At 39.6% G+C, this 21,957-nt stretch overlaps 1 protein-coding gene and 1 non-coding gene across 2 annotated transcripts; one reads left to right on the forward strand and one right to left on the reverse strand.

The window, feature by feature from the left end:
- Nucleotides 1–1,755: 1,755 nt before the first annotated feature.
- Nucleotides 1,756–2,641, reverse strand: LOC122065257. The gene is made up of 2 exons (XM_042629054.1): nucleotides 2,162–2,641; nucleotides 1,756–1,839 (listed from the first exon to the last, which is right to left on the reverse strand). Exons 1-2 carry the CDS (start codon nucleotides 2,639–2,641, stop codon nucleotides 1,756–1,758), a joined length of 564 nt encoding a protein of 187 aa, XP_042484988.1.
- A 17,873-nt stretch (nucleotides 2,642–20,514) lies between these two features.
- LOC122065259 lies at nucleotides 20,515–20,621 on the forward strand. The gene has a single exon (XR_006135959.1). It is a non-coding gene; the product is annotated as a small nucleolar RNA R71 (small nucleolar RNA).
- Nucleotides 20,622–21,957: the final 1,336 nt, after the last annotated feature.

The raw sequence follows: 21,957 nt of genomic DNA on the forward strand, positions 1-21,957 counted from the left end.
AATTACAAAACTGCAATAAATTTTAGGACACAAAATTCTGTAGCTAAAATATACAATTATAGAATTTGATGCACAAAAAATCTGCACCTACAAAATTGCAATTACAAATTTTGATGCACAAAATTCCAAAGCTAAAATTTACAGTTACAGATTTACTGCGAAAAAAAAAATTGTAACTAAAACACTGCAACCATAGAGTATCCTTTTCCAGCGGTAGAATATCCGCCGCTACAAAAGTAGTTATGACACTTATAGTTGTGGATAGAAATCATAGTTATCCACAACTATAGGGTATTATTACGGATTGAGCCTTTTACTGCTTAAAAATCTGCAGTTATAGGTCCTTTTGTTGTAGTGGTAGCTAATTATCTTGAGGACCAAATTCGTTGAACACCCCACTTCTCCACTAAGTATTGATTCTAGGGGTCATTGGACCCTTGGGAATGATAGCCCGACATTGTTCTTCTGCATCCGAGAGAATGCTTTTGACAATGATTGGACAGTACTAAACTTATTCTAGAAGATAAGAAAATTTATCTCCTTCCAAATGTGGTCTATGGTACAACAAAATTCTAGCTTGGCAATGCATCATATCATATCTCCCTTGAAATAGTTCTCTACCCATCGACCCTCCAGTTCCACACTTTTCCCAGGGCCTCTTGAAGGAGAATACCTAAGGATCACTCTCTGTATTTGGGAGTTGAATGGAAAATCAAAGAATAAATGGATCCTACTTTCCAAGCCTGCCCAACAAAGACAACAAACAGGAACTACTTGAATAGAGAGGTGATTATTAGCTTATGAAATAGCAGAAAAAGGTGCTCCTTGGGAAAGCACTTTGGTTGAGCTGGTCCATCAAGACTTAGAGCTTATGGATATAGTGAGTGCAATTTTGTATGAGTCGTGAAATAGAATCTTCCTATAAAGCAAGCTTAGGATGTCAGGTGGTGGGCCGATTGAGGAAGGGGTTAGGCACCTTGATTCGTTTTTGGATTATTTTTTTCATATTTGTTGTAAAACATATTTTTGAATTTACCTTTTGTAGGAGGGAAGAGGGAGGGTTCTCTGGAACAACCTTATAATAGGCACACGATGGTTCAATTAAAACCTTAAATTTGAAGGATACATGGTTTGTGGAATCAAAATCAGATTACTTGCATTGCTCGTCAATTCTTGCAACCCTCTTTTGAATTTTTCATTATACAATCATAATCATATTTGATCTTTTGTCAATGAGACTTATCTCTTGTAGCAAGATCCCCAATTTTATTAAATTATTTATTTAAAAAAAAAAAAAACTCACAATATGGATTAACGGTTAAATAAAAAAACATTTTTTTTAGAAAGAAAAAACTAGGGCAAAACCATTTCGGTCGAGATAGATCGATATCAATAGTAATTGATACCTTGAACTTAAACCATGCGTACAACTCTCTTATAGGTTAGAAGATATCAAGTGGATGCATGAAAGGAAAATTTCGAGAATGTATCTTCTGCTCGTTCACCTGATTGTACATCTTATGTGCCAACAACCTTTCCATTTCTTGGCATTTAAAGTGGACAAGTGTTGGCATCTGAGATATACATTCAGTTGTAGAAGATTCATTTCCGAGGAAATTTTTTTTTTTTTAAAATTTTTTTTGGGGTGGGGGGTTTTGGTAAATTTAAAAGATTCTAAGTTGAGATAAAGATAAATTGATTTGTAAAAGGGAAAATGGCTTCCCAAATATACTCTTTTACAAATTTACATGGAATTTATAAATTTCTGCCGCTTACCAACCGATCCCTTCTATAACCCTCCATTTCTTTGCTTTTCCAAAAGGACATTACATCAGAGAACTGCACAACATCAATTAAGAGGTTAGCATAGCCCCATTATTCAAACAACATGTTTTTTCGGTTGGATTATAGAAACAACAGTTGAGTGGACAAAGAGATTCAAATTGAATAGCTTAAAAGTGCAAGTTATGGATGATTTGAATAAGGGTCAATAAAATGTTGGACTGAGTTTTTCTGTGCCAAATCCATTCACCGTAGAACTTGAGATGCAGCAGGGTATGAGGAAGGTATTTTAGAAATATACTAAAACTCTATAAGGATTTGTGAACCCTAGGATGGTGGATGAACCATAAAAAAAAGAATCAACATAAAATAGACTCACCGACGATTCTTGTATGGTTTTAGAAGTTCTCAAGACCGGAAATTGCCAAGAGTCATTGATGATCTCTTCATTACTTTCACACCATGAGGTCCAAGATGATTGTTCATGATTACTTCCATCATTCTTCACCTTATCTTCATCTTCGGATTCATCGAAATAAGGAAACTCTGAAGGATCAAACCAGACACTCACTGGTGTATTATACTCCAAGGGTGGCTCCTTATGATCATTGTTTGGAGCACCTAAGAACCAGATACAAACTCTCAAGAATACATTCCATATGGATCTACAAGAAACCCGAGGAGCAACAGAAAAAAAGAAAATGATGGACAAGAAAATGCACAAAATGGGTAAGAGTAGAAAACAAGAGAAGAAGATGAAAGTGAAAGCAAAGATGAGACAAGGAAGAAATAAGAGGCTAAGGAGAAAGATAGCAGACAGCTTACAAGCCTGCAAAAATATGAACTTGTGCAAAGGCATTATAATTTGGAGAGAGGTATTTGTTGTTGCGAGGATCTTTAGGCATCTTATCTGATTTTTAGTATATTTATAGATTTTTTTTTCTTTTTCTAATAATAGTGGTTGAAAACTTGAAATGTTGGATGGTTAAATTGAGTTAAGATCTCTTGCACGTACGTTCACTTGCATATATACATGTCCTAATTATTGCCATTGAAAGAATGAAGAGGTAGTATTTACGAAAACCGAAACAGAAGAATGTATATTCTTTTGGTAGAAGAAGAATCGTATATTCAGGTGAAAATACATATAGACGATCTGAAGTTTGACTAAATTTAGATTTCTAGACATAAGCTTAAATTAAAATTTGGCACTAACTTATTTTGACCAAAAGAAAAAAATTCTAACTAATTACCTTTTTTTTTTTTTTTGGGTGAAACTAACTTACTAAATTCAAACAAAGTACCCAAGTTAGGGTTTTTCGGGAAAAAGTGGGACCATATTCAACATAGAAGGAATCTAATATCTCTCAACCGCAAGGAACACCCTCTCCATCCTTGAGTGCCTCAGGCAAGGATTTTTTTTTTAGTGCATTATGCCTTGGGTTTTAAAAATAGGTGAATTGGATAAGGAATTGGCTGATTCACTTTAGAATTGGCATTGATCGGTTTAATTGATTCACATTGAATTATTTTGATTAATGACCGGTTTTACCTGATTATTACCAGTTTTAACTGATTCGAATTGGGATCAACCCTAACCGATTCAGATGTTGATTGCGTGTTTTTTTGGGGTATAAAAAACAATTTATTCAACCTAATATGAATCACTAAAATCTAGAGATGTAAACAGATATAGATATCTCCTAACCAGATAGGAATATCTTAAACAGATATGGATGTGAATTGAATTTAGATTTTCAACGATCCATTTACATTCCTAATTAATGTAACTTGGACATTTCTCCCCTGGCAGATATGATTCATTCAAACTTATATCTCTCATTTTCTTAGCCTTCTGATTTTCTTTTCCTCATTCTCTAAAATTAGTCCAACCCATTTAGTCCAACTACGTGGAATGACTTATTTTATTGGACCATTTTACCCTATTCTACCTCCAAAGCCTCAAACTATAAACATAAAGACCAAAATGTAAAGAAGAGTCCCTAAGTTAATAGGACATTTGTCTAAGGCCCATTTTATTGGAATCCCCCTTGCAACACGAATTTGGAGACCAATTTTAGGCATGGTAGCCTATCTAAGGCCCGTTTAGCCCAATTATAGGAAGTCTGAGCCCGACAGATCTAACATAAATAGTACCCATGCCCCACAATATAAGCACGATTTCAATGGGCCAGCAATGATGTAGGGGTGAAATTGGTCAAGCTTGATTAGGCTCGACCAAGCCTGAGCAGTTGACACTCCTACTTCCTCCTCTCGTGTGGTTGGATCAAATGGTCTACGTTGATCGAGATTTAAGATATACTTCGGTAGGGGCAAAATTATTATTATTATTATTTTTTTGCTAGTGATGGGTATCCAGGCCTTTGACCTGACTAGTTCTGCGGGCCCATACTGACTCCACAACTGCATAGACCGGTCATACTGGCATTGAATGGGAATCATTCAACTTTCACTGAAAGTAGCGAAGAGCACTAAACACCCCCGTATGAGTGGCCCCAAAGAAGTAAGAGGAGTCGAACTCAGAACCACAAGCTTTCTGAGGCAAAGGTTCCTTGCCAACTCGACTATCCCCTTGGGGTTTGTAGGAGCAATTACTAACACTCCCCTTGAAAAATATCTTGATGACCGAATATTGCTTGATTGTTTCATTAGGTGATACAATATGTAATATATACAAGAGAGCCAGGTGTGCGTATCCCCTTTGATTAAGGGATTGGGATGTACAAAAGGTAAGACCAGCCATGTGTATCCCCTTTGATTGAGGGATTGGGATTACAAGAGATAAGACCAGCAGTGTGTCCCCTTTGATTAAGGGATTGAGATTACAAAGGATAAGGCTTAAATGAGATAAATGTGATATTGTGATGTGGGAGGCTGGTGCAAGCTGGACTTCTCCAATAATCCCTCTCAATACTCCCCCTCAAGGTGGAGCGTGAAGATGACGAATACCCAACTTGGAAAGTAAATGAAGAAACTGATCATGGCCCAAGGGCTTGGTGAATATGCCCGCCAACTACATACGAGAAGGGACGTGTGAGGTACTGATGCAGCCAGACTGGATGCATTCCCGAACAACATGGCAATCAATCTCCAAATGTTTAGTACGTTCATGATAAACAGGATTGGCAGCAATGTGAAGGGCAGCTTGATTGTTATAGTAGAGACGAATGGGAGCTGATTGTGAGACACCAAGGTCTTGAAGAAGAGCACAAAGCCAATTTAGCTCGCATGTGGTTGCAGCCATGGACCGATATTCAGCCTCCGTAAAGGAGCGAGAGACAGTGGTTTGCTTCTTGGATTTCCAAGACAGGGGGCTATTGCCAAGGAATGTAACATAGCCAGTTCCTGATCGTTGAGTTGAGGGACAAGCAACCCAATCAAAGTCAGAAAAACCCGTGAGCTGGAGGGAGCTATGTGAAGAAAAGAAAATGCCAATACCCAGGGAGGACTTGAGGTAACGAAGCACTCTCATAGTAGCATCCATGTGGGGCTGTCGTGGTTGATGCATGAACTGGCTAAGCGTATTAACACAAAATGTAATGTCTAGTATGGTGATCGTGATATAAAGAAGGCAACCAATAAGCCTCCGATACTGTGAAGGATCGGTAAGGATGGCACCAGAATCAGCATCAAGGCAAAGGGCCTGTTCCATAGGAAAAAATGCAGGTTTTGCTACAAGCATCCCAAAGTCAGAAAGAATATCAAGAGTATACTTGCATTGGTTAATGAATATGCCATTAGCGCTGCGAGCCACCTCACTGCGAAGGAAAAACTTAAGGGTACCCAAATCCTTGATTTGAAACCGAAAATGCAGAAATGAGAGGAGCGCTTGAATGGCTATTTGGTCATTCCCGACAACTATAATATTGTCAACATAGACAAGGATGACAGTGTAGCTGCGAGGAGTAGATTTAATAAAAAGAGAATAATCTGCCATTGACTGACGATACCCAACATCCTTGAGAGCATGAGTGAGAGTGACAAACCAGTTCTTTGAGGCCTGTTTCAGACCATAAAGGGACTTCTGGAGCTTGCAATACCTTGTCGCCCCCTATTTGGAATAACCAGGTGGTAACCACATGTAGACATCTTCATGTAAGTCACTATGTAAAAAAGCATTGTTGATGTCAAGTTGATGCAAATGCCAGCCACGAATGGCGGCAATGGCAAGAAGACTACGTACTGTAACTCGCTTGGCAACGGGGGAAAAAGTATCTGTGTAATCAAGTCCGTCTTGTTGTGCGTATCCCTTAGCAACGAGGCGTGCCTTATAGCACTCAATGCTACAACCACATTCCGTTTGATTTTATAAACCCATTTGCAACCAATAGGAGATTTTCCTGCAAGAAGAGGCTGCAAAGACCAAGTGTTATTCTGTTCAAGGGCTATTATTTCGGCCTCCATGGCATTACGCCAGTGGGGGTGCTTTACGGCCTCAGTAAAGGTGGTGGGTTCATGTTCAGAAGAAATAGCAAATACAAAAGCAAAATGAGGATCTGAAAGATTATCATAAGAGATGTATGAAGTGAGGGGATAGGGTGTAGTACCTGTCAATGCCGCCTGATGGGAAGGGGAACATGCGGGTGAAGAAGTAGAAGAGTACATATAATCCTAAAGCCGGGATGGACGAGTGTGAGGGCGAGAAGAGTGGCGCAGATGGAGAGGGGGTGGGGGTGAGGACGATGGTGGTGGAGGAGATGGAAGTGGTGATGGTGTGGTGTTGAAGTATCCAAGGGAGAAGGGGGTAATGGAGGCGGTAAAGGGTTCTCAAAATCTAGAACGGGAAGAGGAAGGATGGATTGAGGAGAGGGAACGGATGAGCATTGGGAAAAAGGGAAGATGTCCTCGTGGAAGATAACGTCCCTAGAGACAAAGAAAATTTTGGATTCTAGGTCAAAAACACGGTAGCCTTTTTGTGCATAAGGGTAACCAACAAAAATACAACGAATGGCCCTAGTGTCGAATTTACGACGATTGGGACCATGGTTGTGGGCATAGCATAAGCAACCGAAAACCCATAGGTGGGTATAGGAGGGAGCACATTTAAAAAGAAGTTCATGAGGCGTTTTTTCTTTGAGGTTGGGAGTGGGAATGCGATTTATAAGATAGGCAGCGGTTGAAATGCATTCACCACAAAATCGAATAGGGAGATGGGCCTGAATATGTAAGGCACGTGCAACCTCTAGTAGGTGACAATGCTTATGTTCGGCGATGCCATTTTGTTGAGGGCTCCCTACACATGAATGTTGATGTATAATGCCATTGTGAGAATAAAATGATAACATGGGCTGGGAAAAAAACTCCATTCCATTATCGGTTCGAAGTTGGCGAATACGACAATGGAATTGAGTATTTACCATAGCATAGAAGGAAGTAATTAACTGATATGTTTCAGATTTATGACGCATTAAATAAATCCATACGCATCGTGAAAAATCATCAACAAGTATCATCTGCAGTCAGTGATGCCTCCCTCTCACCAAACATTACTGAGGCCATAGACTCGTCTCTCACTCCCATTGCTACTTCCAGCATTGATATCTCTTCTTTGTATTATCTTCACCCATCTGATAATCCAGGCATTGTGCTAGTTTCGACTCCTCTGAACGGAGACAATTATCCTACTTGGCATAGAGCAGTACGTATGGCTTTCTATGCAAAGAACAAAATGATGTTCGTCGATGGCTCCCTTCCAAAGCCAACATATTCTTCTGATATTCAATTATGGGAATGTTGCATTTCATGGTGCTCTCTTGGTTTTTGAACATCCTTTCTCGTACCCTTGTCGATAACGTAATCTATGCAGAGACAACATATTCCGTATGAAAAGAACTAGAGGAGTGTTTTTCCCGTAGTAATGCACCTCGAATTTTCCATCTCAAGCGTACTATTTCCACCATTCAATAAGGAACTGACTCTCTTGCTGCTACACTTGTCACACCCCAATTCCAGTAGACCCAACTTATCATTAGGAATACTGGCGGTGTGAGTAAGACATGTACTTGTCTTACAAACCTACCAGGATCTCTGATAACAGTACCTTCATATTTTCACAATCTCACATCACAAACCAACATAAGCACGAAATTAGAGTGTAGTGGTGAAATCATAAACAAAATGGAAAAACGTCTAATGATAATATAATAGCAATACCTGAGTTATTCTATTACATTCATCCATGATATATAGTATAATCTCAAAATATACAATCCATAGTTATTCTCAAAAGTATCAAAGTATGATGTACAATCTCATGGTGCGACGTAAGCACAGTGGTCTTAAGCATAGTCCTGATCGTGCTCCTCTGCTTCTGGCATCCACTAGTCACTCACACCATACTCTAATCCAGAAGATACTGGGTCACCCCGCCATTGGCACCACAATACCTGCATCATCATCTAAAAAGGAGTGTATACGTGGGGTGAGCTTTCTAACTCACTCACTGAGGGGTGGGGTCAAGCACATCCAAGCAAGACAATAGCAGTAAAAATTTATAATACATGATTGCAGAAAATAAACACATAGTCCATGATGCTCATGATGCAATTCATTTATTTATTATCCACCTAACAATACAAATTAAGTCTGGTAAATGCTACTACAGTGTATTAGGTTGTATCCTTCATCTCAGAACTGTCATCAACTACGCAAGGATACAAACCCTAGCCGTGAATAGAAACCTTTTGGTCCCCATATGCATCCATGGGTCACCCAGCAAACCCCTGATAATCCCCTCCTGGCAGTCACGGCACCGGTACATCATCGGCCACGTTGGATACGTTCCCTCCTCTGACAACAATCTTATCGTACCGCAGGTGTGTTATTCAGAAAAGGCACATCGAACATATTACAATGGGTTATCCAACACCTTAACCTCAATTGGTAGGGGTTCGTAGCATAGGGAGTGATACCAAACCACATATATGCTACATGCCTTCATAGTGATATAGTTAGTATGAATTACACGATACTGACAAGACCTCGACCACAAAGTGTAATCCATCTCCAAGTGCAGTCCCAGGTACACGATACCAGAGAGATCTTGGCCACAAAATGAAACCCGAGACCGTTTACCTAATCTAGCATACATATCACAGTTGAGTATGGACTACACGACACTGGTACCAATCATCAGCCACGAAGTGCATCCATTTCCAAATGCAGTCCTGGGGTACACAATACCAGTGAGACCTTGGCCACAAAGTATAACCCGCAACTATAACTAACTCTAATGCACATAATCAATGCATGAATGCAACATATATATGGCAATCACGACACTGGTACCACCTTGGCCACGTCGGATTCCATCTCACACACACAACCAAACACACGACGATCATGGTATCGGTACCACCTCGGCCACACCAAATCCCAACATACATCTCCATACAATTCATATCATAATCGTAAATGACAAATGTAATATATCATCATCGCATTTGAGAAATTACAATTAAACATATAATTCTAAGCATGTGAGTAATTTAATAATAATAAACATTCTAAAAATAAACACAGTCCATTTCTCACCTGGTTTACGATAGGGTGTGTTCGGGTCAAGTACGACCACCGATTGATCAATTCAATTTCAGCTTCGGGGAACTTGTGCGTCACTGTCCTAGACACAAAGGGAATCGTACATCCATACACATTGGGAACATCGAGAGAGACCCACACAAGTCACCCCCAAAGGGTACAGACACTGTCCCTAATAGATTGTACTATCACCGGAAACACCCACCGGAAACAGGGCATTTCCATCGGAAATATCAATCCTGTTTCCAGTGGAGAAGACAAAGAGCACTTAAGGCTCATTTTTCCATCAGAAATAACCCATCAAAAACAGTTGCAGTGTTTCCTATGCCATATTTCTGGTGGTAATATAGAAAGATCCAACTTGAATTGGGGCTTTTTGGATCGGGCCCGATCATCGGGATTTGTTCCGTGGAGTTTGTAGGGGATGTTCCTAGCATCATTCAAAGATAAGAAAATCCCAATTCCATCGAGTGTTTGGGAGATACGTTGATCGAACGATCGAAACCCTAGTTGGTCTTTTGGCAATACTTGTTGTCGGAGCTCATCGGGCTTGGTTTAAGCTTGGAAACAACATTGGGAGGGTAGAACACGCATTCTATGAACTTAACATGATTTGTAAACTAAGATTCCACCCATACCTAGCTTTATCTAGGTCGAAATGAAGAGAATGAGTGGTGAAAGTGAGTGTACTTACCTCTGGCGGTGATTCCGATAACTTGGCGGCAGTCGGCACCAAGGTAAGCCTCCAACCTTCTTCTTCTTCTTTCCTCTCCTCTTTCTCTCCTCTCCTACGTTGAGCACTTTCCCAATTATAACTTAAGTGGACCTTAGGGTCTGTTTGGGTTGGACCCCTTTTGGACCAATCGGGTTAAAATGGATTTTAGGGCACGAGGACCCACACATTTAGGTCCATAAAGTGCTCACATCATGAGGAAGGTGTGGAGGATGATTTGGGATCATCCAGAGTCATTTACAATGCGAGTGGCAGGAACCACGGGTATCGAAACCCCGACGGTAGCTTATCAACCCACCGAAAATAGGCTCCGGATCTAGGCCCAGGCTACTTCCAGTGGCATATTTTCGGTGGTCAAGACAGCTTGTTACCTTGACAGCCTACTGTCCCATAGTTGGTCTTGCATAGGTGGTTTCCCTTGGACATGATCAAGGCCATTCGGTAATTTTTTTATGCGTGCTAGAATTCAAGTGTGGGGAGTCGAGTCACTTACCGTCTAGAATCAAAAGGTATGAATCCCCTTCAGTTAGATAGGCATACAATGCATGAACATATGGGGTCATCTCTACCCCCTCGACAATGCATAGCCGTGAGCCAAAACCTGATCATACTTTCGTATCTCTTATCTAAGGCCTGTCACAACAGTTCAAATTGAATCGGATTAGGGCACAGGTGTAACAACACTCGTCTTAAGGTCTTATGGGATGAGTTTTCTTCCTATGTCCCCGTTCCAACTTATATTTGTGGGGCACAGAACGCCCTCCACATTGTTGTCCAACAAGAGCGAGTCTATCAGTTTTTGATGGGGCTTTCTGATAGCTATGCCACCATACGCTCTCAGATCCTTACCATGGATCCTTTACCAGATGTCTATCGATCTTATTATCTTCTTTTACAAGAAGAGTAGCAACAAGCTATTTCTCATATGTCTAGTATTCCTGACACTACTGCCATGGCAGCTAATCAAGATCCATCCCAAAATGTGGTTGTAACTTCTCGATCTTCTTCTCAATGTAATAATTCTCCAGGACGTGGCCGCAATCACCCTTTTTGTTATCATTGCAATGTTCATGGCCACACACGTTCCACGTGTTGGCCCCTTCATGGCTATCCTCCCGGACACCAGCCTCGTGCTCTCGCACATCTCAGGGTTTGAACAATGGGCTAAGTAAACCTAGTCATCAAGATTATGCAGCTTCTACTGATATAACGCCTATCCCAGGCCTTACTTCTACTCAGTTCCAACAACTATTATCTCTCTTGGGAACGGATTCTTCCAACCCTAGTGCCATTTAGCAGGTATGGACACATGTTTATCTGTTTCAGGTATGGTTTCTCCTCCTTGGTTATTCGACAGTGGTGCTACTGATCACATGACTTGTGATCTTTCGGCCTTATTAACCCTTCTCCCGTCCCTTGCCCTAAGCCTGTACGTTTGTCTAATGGCACTACCCTTCTTGTTTCCCATATTGGGAATAAACCTCTTGGCTCTTCCGTCGTTCTCAACGACGTTTTATATATCCCTTCCTTTTAGTTCAATTTAATATCCATTAGTAAACTCACAAAATCCTTGAATTGTGCTGTTCTTTTTTTTCCTTCTTTTTGTCTTCTACAGGACTTGTCAATGAAGCGGCTGATTGGGATGGGAACAATGAGTGATGGCCTCTACCACTTTTCTCCCACGCTTGCACCTGCACCTCCTCTCTCACTTGCCTCTCCTGTCATTTGTGGTCATACACCATCACTTTGGCACCAGCGACTTGGCCACCCTTCTCATGACCGTCTTAAAAGTTTATCTTCTTTTATTTCTGATATTTCTCCCCTCCCCTCTAATTGTGATATTTGTCATTTGTCAAAGCAAACTCGTCTTCCATTTCCTTTAAGTACTACATGTTGCTCTGATACCATGAAAAATATCTTGATGACCAAAAATTGCTTGATTGTTTCATTAGGTGATACAATATGTAATATAGTATCAAGAGAGCCAACCGTCTGTATCCCCTTTGATTAAGGGATTGGAATGTACAAAAGGTAAGACTAGCCATGTGTATCCCCTTTGATTGAGGGATTGGGATTACAAGAGATAAGACCAGCCGTGTGTCCCCTTTGATTAAGGGATTGAGATTACAAAGGATAAGGCTTAAATGAGATAAACGTAATATTGTGATGTGGGAGGCTAGTGCAAGCTAGACTTCTCCAATAAGCCTGCTCAATACCCCCATTCTCAACCTATATTGACTCGAAGTCCCCCTTTGCTTTTCTATAACTTAAAACTTTCATCTCTCCTTCTCCCATTGTAATTTTAAAAACTTTAAATTACCCCTAGTACCATTCTGTTTGAGATTTAAAATGTAACCGCAAGCGTACGGATCAGTGTAGCTACGGGTTGAACACAGGGAGAGCAGCCACGTTATTTTTTATTTCTTTTGATAATGCAAAAGTGAACTGATTAAGGGTTGTGATCTAATTCTAATTACCGTCCTAAACATATGTATCTAAAATAACGTCCTAACCATTCGTCATCTAAGAATTTAAAGATGCAAGCCACGCAATTAAAATTAAATAAATAAATAACTGAAAATAAACAACCCACACAATAAAAAAAAATAATAAAGGGAAAAAAATGCTGAAATAAAAATAAAGTAAAAGAAAGGGGATAAAGCTAGAGAGAGACTCACAAGTAGGTTTCTCTACTTAGCCCGAGTGATGCATCATAATATGAGCTTCCCTACTTGACCAGAGAGTCACTCTTACAAGGGTTTCTCTACTTGGCTTTAAGGAAAGGAAGACAATTAAAATAAAAGCAATAAATTGATGGTTCTATGGCTAGGAGGGGCAAAGCCAACACATACACTAGCCATGAACCTTGGGGGAGAGGGATAGCAATAATGTAATGACTGAAAATAAAAATCCTAAATTAAGAAAGAAAGGGTAGTCAGAAGAGGGAATGAGTGGGGGGAGAGAAGACTACTGAAGGAGCCTACTTATTTAAACTTCAACCTTTGAACTGAAAACTTGATCGATTTGAGATACTACCAGTACTAAAAACCAGATCTGAAATAAACCAAATCTGAAATATTTAGTACTAGAGAAAACAAATCTTGGAAAAAAAAAATTGCTCCACGGCTCGTGATCTTGTCACCTAGATCTAAGCCTAGAACTATAACTTAAAAAATTACAACTCAATTGCATAAATCATAAACATAAAAGGGTTGAATAAAAATAAAAGAGTGCTTGCATTAATTGAAATAAAAAAAAAAACTATTACAAAAGTGATTAAAGAAAAGATAAAGAAGAACTAAAACTAAAGAGAGAGCAAAAGAAAGAGAGAGCAACTAAAAAAAACTAGAAGAAGAATGAATTGTCTCCCCTCCTCTTACATGAGTTGTATTTATAGGGAATGGGGAGGTAGGGTAATAATTTTCTCTTTCCTAAAAGAGAGAAACCCATAATTGATTGTGAGATCTTTTGAGACCAAAAGTGCTAAGATGGAGGAGAGAGAAGAGATAAATAAACTTTAAGAAATTTCCTATAATTTTTTGCTTATTTTTTTCCCCCCTTTTTTTTTTCTTAATTTATTTCTCTTCTTTTTCTCCCTCCAAGGGACGATTTCCTTTTTGCTTTGTGTGATTTGGACAATATTTTGGTGATGATGTGGAGGAGAGAGAAGATTTGGACAATCTTTGGTTCTCTCTTTTTTTTCTTTCTTTTTTTTTTCTTCTCTTCTTGCTTCCACGATTTTCCTTGCTTCCACGATTTTCCTTATTTCTAATTTGATGTGAAAATCCCCTTTATGCCCTTAGTGCTTTAAGTGAGTGAAAAGCAGGAAATCTTCAACAAAATTCTCTAAAAAAAAACAACCATGAGATTCGAACTTGAGACCTCTTAGTGAGCAAGGGAATTTTGTACACCATAGCCCACCAACTACACTAGGTAGTTGTTGTTACTAAAAAAAATCTTTAATCACTTAAGGATGTGGTCCATCGATCCTTGTTGGCATTTGGAGTATTCCTTGTACCTCTGAGACAATTGCAAACGGGCTGGTTCTGCATCTCGGTTCAGTTCTGATCCATTATTCTTTTTCTGGCCTGAAAAGAATAATCATTTGTATGGGTGACCAAACGAATGTGTACTTTTAATTGAACACGTCCATCTTGCTCAGAATTTTGTCCTCTTCGTAACTATGGAAACAAATAGGACCTCTTTACGTGTAAAATTGAAGATATAGCGCCCGATAATCCTTAAGGCCTTGAAAATATAAAACCTGCAAAAAGAGAGTAAAACCCAAGGTAGCTCCATTCTAAATATGTAAAATGTATGTTTTACTACCCTAGATTTCACACATAAATGTGCTCATCAGAATTCCCCCACACTTAGACTTTGCTAGTCCTCGAGCAAAACAAAAAGAAAAAGAATAAAAACAAAAAACCTAACTCACTTTCGTAGGAATCACGGTTGCACTTAGCATGTGCAACAAGCCTTTAAACCACTAGGTTACCCTAGTGGACGAGTTGTGTCTCGTGGGTGTTTGCAGTGAATATACACCCAGAATTCAGAATAAATAAATCCCAACCTTGGCTAAAGGTAAGGCTCATACCGATCCGGAGCAAAGATAATTTCTCTTACAAGGGACCCCCACACTTGAACTTTTATTTCCCTTTATTAATTCTAGGCACTAGCATATTTCTTAATTTGGAACTCACCTCATCTCTTCCAAAACATCCTTATCTTAAGGCAAAACCACTTGTGAAGAAATAGGGAACCAATGACTAAGGCGTTGGAGTGTTTTTGACCAAACATGTTACCAAGCAATAATGACATTTGCACATTTTTTTTTTTTGAATAATAAACTCTATTCTACTCCACTAGTTTTGGCCTGAATGACATGGTGGAGCAAACACCAGACACCCAAGTTACTATGTAGCTTCGCTTTTTGCATATGCCCACAAAGGCAGTGATGCTAGAGTTACTTCAGAAGTTTCCTCCCAATGAATTTTGATCAAGACACCATGCTTCCTGAGGCACAATGCCCTGTCTAGTTCCAAAGGAATCAACTCTTATTCTTCTTTATACCACATTTCTCATTTCATTTAAAATTGTGCATTTATCAACCCATGCCAAATTAAAAAGAAGGTCTCAACTCCAAATCAAAAGTACAAGGAACCCACAGACTTACATATGGTCCATCACCATAAAACAGGGGTCTCTTATTTTTCAAAAGAAAGTCTCATCTTAAGACACAGACTTGTTTCTTTCTTCTCAACAGGGTTTTTATACGTTCAAAATGGGTACCTTAATCAAAAATTTTATTTTCATACATCAAGCAACCGAATGGTCTGATCATTACCCAAAAGCCAAAGTAGGACTTCATCCTTAGCAAGCTCAAAAATAAAAAGAAAAACAAACAAAACACAGTGAAAAAAAAGCAAAAACTGGTTTCCCTCCCCCACACTTAAGTCATGCAATGTCCTCAATGCATGGAAAGAATTAAAAGCAAAGACAATGCAAGGGGGTCATACCTGATTAAAAGTTAGTCATCAGTGTAAAGAGGTTCATGGAGATCCATGACCTCTTCACTACTAGTAGTAGGAAACTCGAGGAATGGTTTCAAACGCTGACCATTAACCTTCGAAATTACCCCTGTTCCTGGATTCAAAATCTCCACAGCCCCATGGGGATATACATTATGAACAATAAATGGGCCATCCCATCGGGATCTAAGCTTACCAGGAAAAAGATGCAATCGAGAGTTGTACAATAAGACCTTATCACCAATTACAAAAGATTTACGCAGAATGTGTTTATCATGGAAAGCTTTGGTCTTTTCCTTGTAAATTCTAGAACTTTCATAGGCTTCATTCCTAAGTTCCTCCAACTCAGATAGTTGGAGCCTACGATGAATTCCCACATCAGACAAATCAAAGTTAAGCTTCTTAATGGCCCAAAAGGCCTTATGCTCCAACTCAACCGGTAAGTGATAAGCTTTCTCATACACCAAACGGTAGGGAGACTGGCCAGGGTCAGTCTTGAATGCAGTCCGATGGGCCCACAAGGCATTAATGAGCCTAAGGGACCAATCCTTACGGTTGGGATTAACAGTTTTCTCCAAGATTTGTTTGATCTGCCTATTAGACACCTCCACTTGGCCACTAGTTTGGGGGTGATAAGGGGTAGATAACTTATGGGTGATCCCATACTTTTTTTCATTAGGGCCTCAAAAGGCCGATTACAAAAATGAGTACCCCTATCACTAATTATTGCACGTGGTGCACCAAAGCGGGAAAAAATGTTCTCTTTGAGAAACTGGACCACCACTTTGTGGTCATTAGATTTACAAGGTATGTCCTCTATTCATTTAGAAACATAATCAACGGCCAAAAGTATGTACAAATTCCCAAAGGAATTAGGGAATGGTCCCATAAAATCGATGCCCCATACATCAAAGATCTCAACTACCAAAATAGGGTTGAGGGGCATCATGCTCCTTTTATTGATACGGCCAAAAGACTGGCAGGTAGGGCAAGCCTTGCAAAAATCAAAAGCATCTCTAAAAAGAGTGGGCCAATAAAATCCGCATTGGAGAACCTTTGCGGCAGTCTTCTTAGGTCCAAAGTGTCCACCACATGCATGATCATGACAAAAAGAGAATGGAATGTTGCTCATGATCAGGAACACATCGTCGGATAATCTGATCTAGACATATCTTAAACAAATAAGGATCATCCCAGAAAAAATGCTTAACTTGGGAATAAAACCTATACTTATCTTGGGTGGACCAGTGATCCGGAGTCACACCTGAAACTAAGAAGTTGACAGTGTCAGCAAACCATGGTTCACTGGACATTGCAAATAATTGTTCATCTAGAAAGTTCTCGTTGACTAGAGAATCAATAGTCAAGGAATTGGGAAGCCAGGATAAATGGTCTGCAACTAGGTTTTCAACTCCTTTCTTATCCCTAATTTCTAAATCAAACTCTTGCAAAAGTAAAACCCACCTAATGAGATGGGCTTTGGCATCCTTCTTCTGAACTAGGTATCTGAGGGCAGAATGATCAGTATACACCACCACATGTGAACCAACTAAGTAAGACCGAAACTTTTCTAATGCAAACACAACAGCTAAAAATTCTTTTTCAGTGGTTGTATAATTGAGTTGTGCATCATTTAAGGTCCTACTAGCATAGTAAATGATAGTGGGCAACTTATTAATCCTTTGACCCAAAACTGCTCCTATGGCAAAATCCGAAGCATCACACATCAGTTCAAAAGGTTCAGTCCAAACAGGTGGTTGAACAATAGGTGCATTGGTCAACTCCTTCTTAAGTTGTTTGAAGGATTCTAGGCACTCTTTGGAAAACTCAAAGGTTTGATCTTTGGCAAGTAATGAAGTGAGAGGTCGGGCTAACTGACTAAAGTTCTTAATAAACCTTCTGTAGAAGCCTGCATGCCCTAGAAAAGATCGAACATCCTTAATAGATTAAGGAGGTGGTAAATTATCAATTAAATCCACTTTGGCTCTATCTACCTTAATTCCCTCCTTGGATATTACATGGCCTAAAACAATACCAGATTTAACTATAAAATGGCATTTCTCCCAATTCAAAACCAAATTCTTATATATGCACCATTTCAAAACTAGGGAAAGATGATGAAGAGATTCAGAATAGGAATTCCCATGAATTGAAAAGTCATCCATAGATACTTCTAAGAATTTTTCGACCATGTCAGAAAAAATGCTCATTATGCATCGTTGGAACGTAGCAGGGGCATTGCAAAGCCCAAAGGGCATACGCCTGTAAGCAAATGTTCCATATGGGCATGTAAAAGTGGTCTTATGTTGGTCCTCTAAAGCAATTGGGATTTGGTTATAGCTAGAATATCCATCAAGAAAACAATAGTATTCATGTCTAGCTAACCTCTCTAACATCTGATCAATGAATGGCAATGGGAAGTGGTCCTTCCAGGTTGCCATATTAAGTTTCCTGTAGTCAATGCACACACGCCATCCTGTTTGGACACGGGTAGGGATCAACTCATTATTGGCATTAGGAACTACAGTCACACCAGACTTCTTAGGCACTACGTGAACTGGGCTTACCCATTGGCTGTCAGAAATAGGATAAATTATTCCATGATCCAAGCACTTTAGGATCTCTTTCTTAATGGCTTCCATCATCACTGTGTTAGCTCTTCTTTGGGGTTCCGTGGATGGTTTGGAATCCTCCATAAGATGTAAATGATGTTGCACAATAGAAGGGCTTATACCCTTGATATCAGCCATGGTCCAACCTAGGGCTTCCTTATTATCTTTTAACACTTTAAGTAACTCCTCTTCCTGGCTAGAAGTCAAATTTGAAAAAATTATTACAGGAAGAGTCTGGTCAGGCCCTAGGAAAGCATACCTCAAATTAGATGGCAACTCCTTAAGATCTAGCTTAGGGGGCTCAACTATGGAAGGTTTGGGAATGGAATTGGAAAGGGGTCCTAAGGGCTTCACGAGTGTGTGAAGACTCAAGACTTTAGAAAAGAAATTTTCACTATCATCATCCAACTCATCCATACACTCTTGGAATTCTGAATCAAAATCAATATCAAAGTTGGCAACTAAATCATCAGAAAAATCCAAAAAATCCTCAAGCATATTGATCTCTTCTTCCATATGTGGTTGCTTGCCAATCCTAAACATGTTAAACTCAACAGTTTGGTTACCAAAAGATAATCTTAGGAAACCATTCCGGCAATTGATTAATGCATTACTGATAGCTAAGAATGGTCTTCCTAGAATTATTGGGATCTCATCCTTGGTTGAGAAGGGCTTCGTATCTAACACAATGAAATCAACAGGGAAAATAAATTCCCCCACCTTTAGTGACATCCTCAACCATCCCTTTAGGAATCTTAACAGACCTATCTGCCAACTGAAGAGTAGTTCCAGTGGCTTTTAATTCTCTCAATCCTAGTTACTTGTACACATGGTAAGGTAAAAGATTCACACTTGCGCCAAGGTCAAGTAAGGTATGCTCAATATAAGTGTCGCATATGACACAAGATATGGTAGGGCTCCCTGGATCCTTATATTTGGCTGCTATAGGCTGAGTAATTATGGAACTAATGTTACCTGCCAAGAATGCCTTTTTGGGCACACTAGTGATACGTTTGTGAGTATACAAATCTTTCAGTACCTTTGCATAGGCGGGGATCTGGGATATGGCATCCAAAAGAGGGATGTTCACTTCTACATTTTTGAAGACTTCTAAAATTTTATCCATGGAAGCAGTCTTCTTTTTGTGTACCAAGCGATTAGGAAATGGGATAGGATGAACATAAGGACTGTTAGGGATTTGCCCCTGTTCAGAAGAATCAGTTTTGGTTTTCTCAACCAAATCATTTTTAGTTTCAGAAAAATCTTTAGGTTCATCAGACGAACCTGGAACAAGAGGCACACTTGTGTCCTCAACTGAAGAAGAGTTAACAGGAGTAATAGATGGGGAGGATTTAGAAACACTCTGTTGGTACTCTCTACCACTCCTAAGGCATAAACAACATTACATTGGTTAGAGGGTCCTTGTTGGGTCTGACCTTGTACTATATTCAGTGGTGCATTAGTTGGTCCTTGTGAACTAACAGGCTGATGATGCCTAGGGTTAGGCTCTAGTTGACTGGGTAAAGTTCCTTTCTCCCTCTCACGCATAATTGAGACAACTTGGGTAAGTTCTCTCGTAAGATTTTGATGGCTTGTCATGAGGAGGGCCATATATTTTACCAAGTCACTTATTTTACTTGCCTCTCCAGTGTTGGTAAACCCAGGGGGTTGCAGATAAGATGATAGGAGAGGGGCCCTAGGAAAACTGGCCTGAGGTCCTACATTTGACCTAGGACAAGTATTTTGGGAAAAAGATTATTGTGCAAAGGGAGGCCTTTGGGGTCCAGGTTGACCTTGATTATAGAAATTGGAAGGTCCTGCTTGGTTGCCCTGATTCCAAGAGAAATTTGGGTGATTTCTCCATCCTGGATTGTAGGTGTTACTATATGGATTATTCTAGTATAAGGCATTAACACTATCATTAGAAGTGCCCCCAGAGGTGTTGGGACATTCTTCTATGACATGTCCAAGGGACTGGCACCAAGCACAAATCTTAACCAAATTGACTGATGATGGTTCTCTAGGAATAATAGCCTCAATTCTCTTGATTAGGCTATCCAAATGGGCTTCCTTGGCTACTATCCCATCCACAAAATATCATTTTCCTCCTATGGTTCTTTCACTCTCTTGGGTTGATTCCTACTCACGGGTTTTGTCAGCTAAGTCAAGTAAGAATTCCCATGCCTTTCCTTCATCTGTAAAGGATGTGAATCCCTCAGGGCACATAGACTCTATCATTTGTTTAGTTGGGTAATCAATACCCTCATAAATTATTTGACATAAATGCCATAGGTCTAGGCCATGGTGAGGGCATTCTTGGAGTAGATCCTTGAATCTCTCCGTAAGTTTGGAAAATGACTCACTAGGCTTTTGCCTAAACTGAAGGATATTACTTCTAAGCTTATTGGTCTTGTGAGTTGGGAAAAACTTCTTAAGGAAGACAAATGTGAACTGTTCCCATGAGGTTATAGAATCTGTGGGTAACCCATACAACCACTTCTTGGCTTGGTCTTTCAATGCAAAAGTGATAAATCTAAGCTTAACAGCATCATCAAAAAGCTGTTGAATCTTAATTAGAACACATACCTCTTCAAATTCCCTTAGAAATAGGTATGCATCCTCAGAGGTCAACCCATGGAAGTGGGGCAACATAGTGATGTATTGAGATTTGAGTTCAAAATTATTGCCCTGGGCTTGTGGTAGAACTATGCAGGAAGGTTGGGCTGTTCTAGCAGGGTAGAACCTATCTTTCAGAGATTTAGGTGAAGGGTTTTGCTGTTGGTCTCCCATATTGAAGGGTTTTAAAGAGAGCAAATGTATTGGGTCACCACTTGTTGGATCTCTTCTTTCTAACCGATTCGTAGTATTACGTACCCACCCTACATTCATGCAATAGAAAACTACCCGCAACTAAAGTAAGACAAGCACAAACGAATGGATAGCAAAACTTTTTGATGTTTTTTTGATTTTTTTTTTGCTTTTTGGGAGCTTACCGGCAGGGATCCGGGGTTGCTCAGGTCAATTCCTGAGGTACTGCTACAGGGCGAAACCTGTCTTTATCATACTGTGAGGCATGGCGACCTCCACCGATACAACTATTATTGCAAGTTGTTCTTCTCAGGAATTCAACAAAAGAAAAGGAAAACAAAACAAAGCAAACAAAACACTCCGATTTACCAAAAGAAAGTGAAAAATAACATGGAACTATCTCCTCGGCAATGGCGCCAAAAACTTGTTTGAGATTTAAAATGTAACCGCAAACGTACGGATCAGTGTAGCTACGGGTCGAACACAGGGAGAGCAGCCACTTTATTTTTTTTATTTCTTTTAATAATGAGAAAGTGAACCAATTAATGGTTGTGATCTAATTCTAATTACCGTCCTAAACATATGTATCTAAAATAACGTCCTAACCATTCATCATCTAAGAATTTAAAGACGCAAGCCACGCAATTAAAATTAAATAAATAAATAACTGAAAATAAACAACCCACACAATAAAAAAAAATAATAAAGGGAAAAAATGCTGAAATAAAAATAAAGTAAAAGAAAGGGGATAAAGCTAGAGAGAGACTCACAAGTAGGTTTCTCTACTTAGCCCGAGGGATGCATCATAATATGAGCTTCCCTACTTGACCAGAGAGTCACTCTTACAAGGATTACTCTACTTGGCTTTAGGGAAAGGGAGACAATTAAAATAAAAGCAATAAATTGATGGTTCTATGGCTAGGAGGGGCAA

Source organism: Macadamia integrifolia, unplaced genomic scaffold, assembly GCF_013358625.1.
Source record: "Macadamia integrifolia cultivar HAES 741 unplaced genomic scaffold, SCU_Mint_v3 scaffold1942, whole genome shotgun sequence".
In the NCBI taxonomy this organism is placed as follows: Eukaryota; Viridiplantae; Streptophyta; class Magnoliopsida; order Proteales; family Proteaceae; genus Macadamia; species Macadamia integrifolia.

Excerpts from the sequence above, each read along its gene's own strand:
- LOC122065257 (XM_042629054.1), bottom strand. The coding sequence starts at position 2,641 with ATGCCTTTGCACAAGTTCATATTTTTGCAGGCTTGTAAGCTGTCTGCT. Across the intron at positions 1,840-2,161 it reads AAACCATACAAGAATCGTCG|TTCTCTGATGTAATGTCCTT; the intron begins GTGAGTCTATTT and ends GATGTTGTGCAG.